This window comes from Vidua macroura, chromosome 5, assembly GCF_024509145.1.
Source record: "Vidua macroura isolate BioBank_ID:100142 chromosome 5, ASM2450914v1, whole genome shotgun sequence".
Classification (NCBI taxonomy): Eukaryota; Metazoa; Chordata; class Aves; order Passeriformes; family Viduidae; genus Vidua; species Vidua macroura.
Window position 1 is genome coordinate 25,838,640 of NC_071575.1, and position 12,435 is coordinate 25,851,074.

The window sequence follows — 12,435 nt, forward strand, 5'->3', positions numbered from 1 at the left end:
CACATTTGTGTTACTCTTCCTTTAATGTAGTACAAAGCTGGACACAGTTCAGAAAGAAACACCTAAAATCCATTACCTATTTATGATCATGTACAAATGGGTATTTATCATGTTAAAAGAGAACCATATGTTAAAGTGGAGGCCAGAGCCCAGTAAATCTTTTTGGATGAAAACCCTTTAAAAAAAAAGGAATAAAATAATTAACATTTGCTTTTGCCAGTAGAAACATTTGCTTATGAATCTTCTGGGAAGGGAAAGGCATTTAACCTTTTTACATGCCATTCCCTCAGACATCTCTGACCCCAGTGCAAAATAGACAACAAAGATTCCCAACTCCATAATGCTGATTAAACTCTTGTATGAAACATCTGGATGAAATTTTCTTGGCAGCTGATTTGAAAAGTATAGAAGAAGCAGAACTAGGGAGCAGCCATAGTTCAGCTTAGTGACACCAAGATGATGCTATGCAAAAGCAGATTTTACCTTGAACACGTCAACTCCTAAATATTAGCCTGTGACCGTGCAAGCAACCTCATTAGCAGAAGAAAAATAAATCCATCTTCTACTCTGCACACCAGTGTAGAGAAGGCAAATGGGCTTTAAAGAAACCCAACCTGACAATCTTGTTTCTTTTAATAAACTAATAAAAGGCTTAAATAGTTTACTTGCCTAATACCTAACTTCAATTGACAGGTAAGAGAGAAGTCACCAGTGCCTTTAACTTCCAAAAAACATTCCTTAAATTCATGAATGATTTCAAAACTTCTGTGGTTTCTGATAAACTCCCCAGCAAACTGCATGTATTGCTTTCCTACTTACTGTCTCAGTCAGTACACCCCCAGGCCTAAATTCGCAAGTGACCTGTAATTTTCATAACCTGACATTCAAAGGATATCCTGGCCCTCTGCTGCTTGACCTTAAAGAACTTGTCCAGCTCAACAGACTGTTTCCCTTTGGAAATACAGACCCTGGAATTCTCACAACTTTCCACATGTACAACGGGCCTGAAAACGACCCATTTTCACTGTTGCTATTAAATAAGTAGCATCAGTGAAAAACCTACATGAACCAGGGCAACTTTACTCTGTAGCTGCTGGGGAGAGGAAGGCAAAAAAAAAAAGAAAGAGGAAGCAGCATCACAGAAACAGCCTCAGAGTTTGAGAAAAAGGTGCAGGAAACAGGAAAGCGTAGGGAACATTCTGCCCCACAGCTGCCAGGCTAGGAAAATTCCAGCAGGAATGGGCAGAGATCCTCTGGCCTTTTCCAGAAGACAAGGCACATAGTGCCTCAGATTTATCAGACTCACCCAGAATGACAAAATGAAAGCTTCGGCACTGCACAGAGCCAGCAGTAATTTACTGTAGTTGTGGAAAATTTAATGGGGTATGGGAAAGGCTTTGACTTTTTATTTGGGACGCTGCTGTAAAGAAATAGATTATTAGTATGCGTTTAAAATTGATTGGTGAATATTTTTTAAATCATAAAGAAATTAACACAGAGACAAAATCTGGTCTAAACATTTTATCTCCAATCCAAAGTTCACATTCTAAAGCACCCCTACTGCTTTTTGCTATATCACTGCAATCCCAGTAGACCTAAAGGAGGGGCACCTATTCAAATTAGTACTGCTATCACTTCCTCTCTACATGAAATTCTCCACAAACACCTTGTCCTATAGAACCCTTTAGGTTGGAAAAGACCTCTAAGGTCATCAAGTACAACTGCTAACCCCGTGTTCACTGCAAAACCCTGTCCCTAAGTGCCACATCTACCTGTTGCTTAAACACTTCCAGGGATGTTGATTCTTCCCACTTCCCTGGGCAACCTGTCCCAATGTATGACCATCATTCCCATGAGGAAATTTTTCCTAATATCTAGTCTAAACCTCCAGTGGTGAAGCCAGTCTTCAAAATTCAGGAAAAAAATCTGTCAGAAGAAATTTCAGCATGGAACAAGAATAACCAACTGCAATGCAGACCAGAGATACAACCACAGAGTGTAATAGTAAGAGGTAAGTTTGAAGCTGTTCTTCTTCTATCAAAATAAATAAAATATTGCAAATATTTTGTACCACATTATTCAGTATTACCCCTGGAATGGTAATGAATGAAAAAAAACAGAAGAGATTATCCCACATATAATCCAATATTCATCAATAATAGCAAAAATAAGCTGTCATGTAGAACATCTACATGAGAGGGCCACACCACTTGTCCAGGCAGTAGCTAATATTGATGTAGATTTCGGGTAGCCACCTGCCAGGCAAGCCACTGTAACTCAAGCGAGTTGAATTCATGGCTAAGAGAAATAATTTAAGACTACTGCATCAAGGAAAAATCTGCCATACCCTTTGACATAACCAGTGTATGCTCTGCAACTACAAGAGACACCTCCCTCTATACATTTGGTCTGCACCAAATAGGGAAGGTGTGCTAATATTCCGAATCCAGCAATTTGTATGCAACCAACAAACAATTAAAACGAGGAGTAAAAAGCATTGGAAAACATGGAACCAAGGCTTACAGTGTATCAAGAAATGTCCTTATGCTTAAAAAATTATAATGCACTCCAAAATCCATTTGTTCAGGCAATCCATGTACAACAGAAGGCACTGTTATCCATTTGAATCTATCAATTCTGCACAGCAAAAACCTGAGAAGTGCAACTCAATTAGATGCAGCCTGGCCCCTCCTGGTCATCCAGGTTCCTTGAGGACGAACGTTTCCTTTCAGTCCATCAAATTATAAAAACACCACAAGAATTTGTACATTACAGTAGCTGGTTAGAAAGAGCATTCTGGTGGGGGAAGCACACCGCTATTTCCCAGAAAACCTTCAGCTGCATTAAATTACCCTCCCCTATCACTCAAAAGTCACGATGATTTCAAGAAAATGTAGTGATGAGACCCTTTCCATTGACCGCTGTAGCCGATCCTTCAGTTGCCACCGGGAGTATTTCCAGCAAAATTAAATGCTGTGATCAGTCCTTTGTTGTCAAATGTGTAGCCACTTTGCTGTTCTATTGTCTTAGTCTCTAGAATTCAAAGAAAAAGGATATGAAAAATAGTCTGCAGAGAACATCTTTGTCAGAGACAATACAGCTCAACTACGAATGCAAAGTTATGGAAAAAACTCTCAGCTGAGTCAAAATTTCATTCCCTAAATGCAATGACAGGAATACATTACACTCAGGTTTTCTCTGAAGGCATAAATGTGCACACCTCTGCAACAGAGTTGAAAAATTAATCCTTTACCGAATCAGTTTATGCCACCCTATTCTGCATTCTTTTTGATTAAATCTGAATTTATTTTCCATGATGCAAGCTTTCTATGCATCTAAAACCTCACACTAACTGCAAGGCAACATAAGTAGTTAAAAAGTTAGAAAGCTGTTAAACACATAATAACTGATAGTAATCTTCATCAAATGCCTGGCTGCAGATAGATATTGCCTTAATTTGTTCTTCATTTCAAACGTCAGATTGTGTAAAACTAGTTCATACCCTGTTCAAACAGCAGCACAAGTCAATGAGAAGGCAATTAATTAGAAACAATAGTAAACTTACTCTGAATAACACACACTTCCAGGCAAGGAATAATGTAATCATGATATCCTGCTCACGCTTCCTAGAAAACGTTAATTAGCACAGAGGTGGTCGTTACAGATTAGAAGCAGTTCCAACATCTCTGCAAGAGCTGAAAGGGGCCCAGGGAACTGACTCACCTGCAGCAGTTCTCCGGTGCTCTGCTAATGTGTAGATCTCCTGCAGCTGTTTCTTCTGATCCTCACTCAACGGCGCAGTCAGGGAATGGTACCAAGCTGCATCCCGGCTCTGCACCGCTGTCAGGGCAGCAATGGAGGAAAAGTCATTGTCAGTTTACATACAAGTTAATCTCAGAATAACAAAATGAAACACATGGAAATTCTGACTGGTTTTAAAACAGAATCTGCACTGCTAAACGAGATCAGTATTCCTGTCGGTTTTCTTTGCACAGAATTCCCACTCTAATAGAGGCAATCCATTTTGGGGAACTTAATTACATCCTCTGCTTTCTGAAACAGAACATTAACCATGTGGCCATTATTCATGGACAATGTGAATTGAATCTTCTCGTTTAAAACTCATATGAAAACTAAAAGCAACAAGATTAGTGAAACAGGAAAGGGAGAAAATAATTTCTCTATTAACATCAAGAAGGTGACAAATATTTCTCTATATAGGAGTCCCTCTAGTGACCAAGCTCCACTTATTTAGGCTGTGATTGAAAAATTCTAAGGGAGAACGTGAAGAGAATTAATCTCTGGCTCTATTTGCTACCATTTGTTTTTTGCAGCAGTAGTAAGCCAAAAAACTGAGGACTAACATTAGAAAGTGAGATCACATTTTACAGTTTCAGTAATCTAAACTATTATTTGTAACAAAGAAAAGGGTTTTCCCCACTGATGACCACAAACATCTCCAAATTATTTCACCATGTTATATCATTCTGCCAACCAGCAAACACATACTCAGAAGTGCTTGTGTAAAAAACTGGTATTCATCAACACCATTTTCAAGGTCAAGAGGTGTGCTGAAGCCCTCAAGAGCAGTCTCCTCCAACACATCTTCATCCCAGTCGTCATCATCATCATCATCTTCATCTTCTTCCTCTCCACCTCCAGCACTGCCACCTCCTCCTCCACCATGATTCTCTTGCATTGCCTGGCTCACTTCATTTGTCTCATCCTCATCGCTCGGTATCTCTTCTGCAAAAGCATTGATATGTTTTGTAAAACAAAGTTTAAAACTATAAGGAAACAATGACTGATGAATTAAAAACAATTAGTAAATCTAGGTTTTGGTTGGAAAGGGGACCATCTGTTAATACCCCTTCCCCAAAATCTTAGAAGTCTTATGTTAAATGTTAAAACATTTCCTACATTCAAGATCAGTTAAACTTGTTTCTACGCAGACCTGAGGAATGTGAAACTGCCATCTTTTTTCTTCTTTCATTTATGCAGTCATTGTGCAATTACAGGGTCCAAAATTTTTGAGGAAATGTCTTCCATTAAATGGTCCATCACTCTGCTTTTTAAATTACAGAGACTTGCACAGAATTCACAAATGTACATAAAACCATGAGAAATTCATCTGTAGACCGTCTGCCTTCTCTTCTTGAGTGTTGCCTTATTTGAACAACTTAAACCAACACGTTAAGTTGGTGTTACCTTCCATTCCGCTTATGAAACTATGATCCCCTGAATTAAATGCAACTACAACCTGCAATTCTAAATACTGCTTTTTCTTACTTAAGGAAAGGTATTTCTGGCTTATAATCAAGATTTTAAAAAACCAAATCTTCATTTCCAAACCTGCAGCTCTTCCTGTGTTAACAGTTTAGAAAGAATAATGATGACTATAGATGCAATAAGCAGGGACTGAATCACAGGACAGAGATCTGAACATTCCTGTGCTGTTTCCATACTGTATTCCTATGTATTGAGAAGAATACTGTGATTCCATTACAGAACAATCATGGGTGAAATGTGAGTGGATTACATAATCTGCTTACATCCAATCTAATTTTCAGACTTCAAAACATCCACTCCTTGTCAAACACATTTGCCTGCAATGCTGTGGAGAATTCCCTCCCCACAATTCCCTCTGTAAGGCATTCTTTGATGTTTTTTCTCTTCTGGCAGACACAGAGGTTAGAGGCCTGTGTGCTCAAGGAACCTCAGCTGTCTCAAACCCCACTCTGCAAACAACTTTTCATTTGGACAAAGAAGACCTGCCAGGATCTCCTTCAAAATTCAATCAAAAAGGTCTTTCAAACAGCTGGGTAGTGAAACAGCTTCTTTCCAGGAAGTAAGAATATAGCTAGTGGAGTCCTGGCAAACTCCTGCTGCCTACGTGAGAAGACAAGGCATATTCACAACTCAGAAGAGTAGACCTGCAAGTTACTCTTGAACCAATACTACCCTTTCACAAAATGTTAGCTGTTACACCTTGAAACATTTTGATTACACTTTGGGAGAAAAAATCAACTCTTAAGATGGTATTTCAAGCACCCAGTAAGCCGAGCTATTTTCAGCAGACTAATGAGTCTTAAAAACAAACTGCAATTTCTTACCCCCTTTAAATTAAATCCAGACAAAATCCACAATGTGAAAAGGGGAGATTTTACCATTATCTTCTGCAAAGTGTTTGTCATCTTTAGCATGATCCTCATGTTCTGTGAGCTCTCGTGAGGCGCAAACTTGTTTTAAGCCCAAGAAGAGGAGGAGGATTGAAGGAACAATCTGGGCAGCCACAGCATCCACTGCAGGTGGTCGGTTCTGCAATTCCATTAGGATGCTCAATCCTATTATACACATCTTTCTGTCATGAAGTCTGAAACAAGACACAATTGTTAGATAAAACCAGAGATTCACTGCAAGGATATAGAGAGAACATTAAAATCCTGGTGTTTGACATGTCAGAAAACAATGTCTCAGAGGCTATGTTCAAAGATCCTACACAAACTGTTTTCTTCTTTCTGAATGCAAGTTTCCCATTGGAAAGTACTCGTCCAAGAACAATTAAATATCTTTCTAGCACTGGTCAAACTCCTGGAGCAAATGCAAAATTTGTAATGCTAAATAAATACTGCTTAATAATTATGTAGACTATCTTATCTTTAATAAAGCATTTGATACAGATTATCATTATTAAATAGGATGGAAAATTAATTTGCCTTGGCTTTGATAGCAGTACTGTTTCAGGGATGGAAATTGACAAAAACTATTAGTGATAAGCGGAAATGCATTGAATCGCAGGGTGCATTTATGGAATGCTCCAGGGATAGCTGAAATTAAATTACGAGAAGTCCATCAGAATGGCTGTCTTATACATATTTCAATATACAATTTCTAATGCTAACTTGAGACACATTGCTAACTCTGGTGAAAGCAGGGAAATAATTCCATCTATCTTATCAAGAGTAACTGGCAGTATACTCAAACTGGGAACTGACAAATGAGTAGACCCCCAGTAAAACAAACTGAAGACAATTGAAGAAAAAGAAATTAATTGAATTAGTAGCAGAAAAATTTTTATGGGACCACAGTTGGGAAACTAGGTAAGAACCTATGCTCTTAAGCATAAGAATTGATTTTTACTTCCAGAAACAGGAATTTCTGCAAATAAGATGGGGAAAAAAATCTCTAAATGCCTCTGCAGATACTCTTGGGTTCTCCTTTACCGAAGAAGATGGAGCTAACTTGGAGCTAACATTACATTATTCTGCTATTATGGGCATAAGAGGAGCTTTTTTGTTTGAACTATTCAATTTGATGCTGACAGCTTCTGTGCAAGCCTTCTGCAAGAGAAGTAGTGCCACCAAAACCTAGAGAAACCAAGCAAATCTCCAGAGCTGGCAGAAAATATCAATCCTCTAAACTCCTGGGATACTTCCATTACTGAATCAGTTTTACTTTGGAATGAAGGAATACATGTTGAGAAAGAAGAAATAAGATGGGCACCACAGGCTGCAATAAAGCTAACAGAGGGACAACCAGCTCAATCCACCACTTCAAGAATCACTACAGAAATACAGCTTTTCAGTGCTTAGCATTTCATTACCTAAGTTCCTATATAACATGCTACTGAACTATTATATCCTTTAAGTGACACAAGTGATCCTATATTGCAGCTTTCTAAACGTTACATGTGCTTAAACAAGGTTAGAGATCTGGAGGGATTTCATGACAACTCCCATGTTGTTTGTCCTGTTAGGATTTACTGAAGTGATTCATTCTCAAGAGTAGCTGACAACAAAAATAAATTATATATGACCATGCAGAACATTATGATCCCAGCAGACCTTCCAAGAACAACAAAACCAACCAGCATATCAAATTACACACTTTGTCACACTGGGTCTGGCTGCTTGGTTACACACGTTGAAAAACACACCAAAGCGTGAGCAGGAATGCAGCGCTCCTGTAACCATAATCCTCTCTTTTCAGGTGGAATGGGTCACAAAAGAGGGCATACAAACCAGGGAGACTGAGATAGAGGAACAAGGTCTGCTTTCATGGAAAACCCTATAAATCTCTTACTCCTCTCAGCTGAAATAACTTACTCCTGCACGTTAAAAACAAGCTGTTCGCTCTCATGACGACACTTTGCAGACCAAAAGCCAAGCTAAAGATAATGCTACCTATAAATGAAGGATAGCTGTTATTTGGAGAGTTATCCTTAGTGCAAGCACAAATGGAAAAAAACTTTATCTACCTCCTCTTTTTGTCAGCAGTCATCCAATTATGACCAAAGCTCTGTAATCTATGCAGAAGATTTCCATCCTGCATCTTGATACTGGGAAGCCATGAAATTTCTTCAAGACCCAAATGTACAAGCTACCAATTCCAGCCACATGCACCAGAGTAAACTAACAATTCTTAGGACTATTTTTTATTATACATTTGAAAAAGCTACCATTGCACATCACAAATTGCAGAATGCAACAGTAAAATGTAAAAAAATCTTTGTAATGAATGGCTTAGCTTCATATTAAATTATCATTTTGGGACATCAAATCAAAGCACAAGAACGAAGCCCTGCTGTTTGAAACGGAGTCATCACTGGGAAGCAGCCCAAATGACCAAAACCCACAGCATATTTGTCATGCTCCACTTTAAAGCTGATAAAGAGAGAAGTTGCAAGAATGAACACGTCTTCAGAATATGCACGTTATTAGAAGGCCCTGCAGGACAGCAGAAATTCAGGCATTGAATTCAGGCATTCATCTTTAGTGAACCTAAGCCAGGAGACTTTTCTTTCACCTGCCAGCAGAGACAAACAGCAGGAAAAGCATCTGCCTTGCCTGAAGTTCAGTATTCTACTATACCCCAGCTGTATTAAGGACCTGTAGGACTGAACAAGGAAAATGGAGTCTTATATATTTTCATAATAGCAAAAATGGCTTCAGGACCATTCCACTGCTATCAAAAGGCTCATTATTTCAGCACCCTTCCATCTGCTCAAGGGAGCCTGGATATGATTCTCCTTAGTAATCTGTGCTTTGAGATCTGTACTTATTTGCTCAGAAGCACACAATAGCCCTCCCTAACAATCAGGGACTCTGCTTATTCCTCAGTGGTTTATCAAGCCTGGAGCGTTAAACACACAACACACAGCACTGCAATGCATGACTCCAAGCCAATTCTATCTTAAGAAGCTGTGTGTGGTCCTCATAATCTGCAGGACTTCTTCTTGCTAACACATATTCCTCTAATATAGCACAAAGGATTTTAAAATCTTTTGTATTTTAAACCAAGCCGAAAGTATTTCAGGGAAAAATTGCTAAGCCTTTACTTTTACTGTGGGAATGAAGTTTCCTTCTATTACATCAATCCAGTTCCTGGACAAACTGCAAATAATTTCCTTCTAGTTGCCATTTCCTTCTAGTTGCAAAGCTGGAACCAACATAAGACTGGGATTTTTATATACAATTGAGAAACCTAGGATTTTTAACTACTCAAACTCCTATCAAATATTTAACCCTATTCAGCTTCAAAAAACTCAAAATCACTTACTGAGGGCTTTTTTGAAGCAAGTCAGATTTTCCTTTCACCCTAGTTACCATAGAAGAATTTTTAGTATAAGAATTAGTCATGCAGAAGTTTCACCCAAACCTCAGCTGTCAGTAAAAAGCTAGAAAGTGGTAAGGAGCAAATGTTTCTGCAAAAAGCTTTCCAGTGTGAAGTTATTGCAGAAAACATTTAGAAATACATACAATATCCTGTGGAACATAGGCACTATCAGCACACAACCACAGGTATGCGACTTCCACTATGACATACTGAATTTATGCACAGCATTACAAGGAGTTCTGAGTTCTTCCTGCCTGGCTAATTTTTATTATGCCAACTTTGTAACACTTTTTCAATAGTTTCCATGGTTTTAATAACATGGAAGAACAGCTACTTCTTACCATAACTGCTTTTCGCTTGCATTTTTCCCATGGATTCCATCTCATGTGTTCATACATGCTGCTCCAGAAATACTGCATTCTTTTGGCAAACACTAATGGTTCCAGCCTGAGCATGTGCAGCCATGCACAACCCTACTGCTGGCAGAGCACAATCTATGGGGACTAAGACTTCACAGGACAAGAAGAAAGACATAGAATGGTTTGGGTTGGAAGAGACCCTAAAGGTCATCTAGTTCCAACTCCCCTGCCATGGGCAGGGACACCTTCCAGCCCAGGAAGACCAGGCTGGCCAAAACCCCATCCAGCCTGACCTTGAACACTTCCAGAGATGGAATGTCCACACATAAGAGTCTGAGATTTATGTGGACAAGGCATCTTGGACAGCCACTGTCACCACCACGTTCCAGATTTCCTGCATGGCTGACAAAGAAATATCAGCAAGATTCACCTGGTTCTTCACATCTGGAAGTGTATCTACTTTGATCCTGTTCAGTTTCTCTAGGATCTGTGAGTTTACCAAATGATTTCAATCTGGGCCTAAAACTGCCTCTTAATGGAAAGCAAACTAAGTGTAAACCACAATAGCAAATGGCAGCTGATGAGAGAAAGGACTGTACAAATAAGAGTGCCCACTGCTCTCTAACATAAACTTGTTAGGGGGGGACCCAAGAAAGGGTTCCAAGAACAACAAATCTTTTTGTACTTCTGTCTTTTCCTGTTCAGTTAGACCTCTGAATCTTGGGCTCCTTTAATACTCCTAAGAAAACAAATTGTCTGCTAGAAGCATTGCTCTCCTGAGGGAAAGGGAGGAAGTCCCTTACAGCACATCACAGTGCCTCACTAGCAGTACTACAACAAAAGCCCTACCCTACACCTGGAAGCCACAAAGTGAGGAGACAGAAGGAAGAGTGACTTGTAGATTTAAGCAATATTAGAGATAATTATTTCTCTGCTGGTAGCAGCAGATCAAAGAGAGGCCTCTGCTGCCATTCAAGTGCAGTCTGGGCAGGATGATGGGCATGACAACCGCATGTTTAACTTTTCACTTTCACAGGCTTTGTTAACCTTTGTCTCAGCTCCAAAGTTTATTTGAACAGTAGTTTCAGTAGCTGATGCCTTCTGCAGAGCAACACAGGAGAACTGAAAATTAAGCTGTAGCTCACAGTACTATTTGAGATTGGAGCCTAGTCAGACCCTCAACATTTTTCCTCTCTGAATCTGACTAGTTTCTCACTGAATGCTCCAGGATGAACTGTTTCAGGCTGTAGATCTCTTTCAGTTTACCATCTGTAAGGAATAGCTTCTTTTCTACAGTCTCTGTATTTGCTCAGCATGTGATATGTAGCAGAAAAAAATGAAAGCACAAAGAGATGAAGCTCAAGAACTTTGCTTCAGCCATAAAAGAAAATTGGTATGCAGAAATCCTAAAATGTCTTGCCCTTTTCTGAAGTTGGTAGATATAAGAATAATTTAGCAATCAACAATAATATTACCACAAGGTGTGGAAGAAACAACTTAAGGAAGACATCCATCTAAGCCTATCCATACACCTGCAGGCAGATGTCAGCCTCCAGTAACAAAACAAAACTTGAGCAGGAAGGTGAGAGGTAGCTGTTAACTAGGTCTGTCTGCTTTGCCCTTAAGTGGATTTGAATCTAACAGTTAAGACACCACATCTCAGCTGAGAGGCAAGCCCTGGCCTTCGCCTCTGCTCAGCATCAAGTGCATGCTTTGCTAGGTGATGACAGGCTGCCCTTCAGTAACTTTACAAATGCTCAGCTCCTGCCTGAGTGCACACCAGTGCTGCACACACACATTCAAAGGAGGTCAAAGTCATGTTTACATTCAGCAGTATGCTAAGAAGTCAATGGCACAATGATAAATATGCAAATTGATTGTGAAAATTCATCTAAAATCAGAAGTGGGGTTCACTGCAGAGAGTAATGTTTTTTTAAAATCAAATGGAGCAGTTAAAAATAACTTACAAAAAATACAGAACAGAAAGTATGTACACAGTGTTTCAGATAAAAAGTTAACATGTTGTTTGTTATAAATGATAAATATAGTTACTGGCTTTTGCATCTATGTATTAGCTTTTGCAAGCTAATTGATCACAAAGATTCTGATATAATACAATTTGTAATTCCTTTTAACTGCTTTTTGGTATAATATAACCTGTCAGTTTATGTATGTACCATATAGCTTATATAAATAATAGTGTGATAAATATGTATTATATCTTAGGGCTTAGCATAATATTTAAAATAAAAACTGAGTAATGTATTAAAATGTTTTTATTTGTGTAACTAGCCCAGATAATGGTGTGAAATAGCTAGGTTGTTTCTCACATTTGTGGACCATCTTATATGAATGATAACAGTGACAAGAACCAGGACACCAAGAGAAAAAAACTTACTACCGACTCTCCAATTATTAAGAAGTGTCAAAACAACAGAATGGAGCCTCAAGAAGAAATATA

At 38.9% G+C, this 12,435-nt stretch overlaps 1 protein-coding gene across 2 annotated transcripts in view; it reads right to left on the bottom strand.

Moving 5' to 3' along the window:
* The window catches only part of IPO8 (importin 8), a 44,002-nt gene continuing 31,567 nt past the window's right edge, over positions 1-12,435 (bottom strand). Inside the window, exons 22-26 of one of the 2 annotated variants that reach the window (XM_053978424.1) lie at positions 6,168-6,373; positions 4,510-4,746; positions 3,724-3,840; positions 3,566-3,626; positions 2,946-3,033 (exon numbers count right to left, since the gene is read on the bottom strand). In XM_053978424.1, the coding sequence (XP_053834399.1) occupies positions 3,604-3,626; positions 3,724-3,840; positions 4,510-4,746; positions 6,168-6,373 (583 nt within the window). In that variant the 3' untranslated portion in view covers positions 2,946-3,033; positions 3,566-3,603. Of the gene's footprint in view, positions 3,034-3,565; positions 3,627-3,723; positions 3,841-4,509; positions 4,747-6,167; positions 6,374-12,435 lie in introns of both variants that reach the window. The other variant, XM_053978423.1, reaches the window with a different exon arrangement.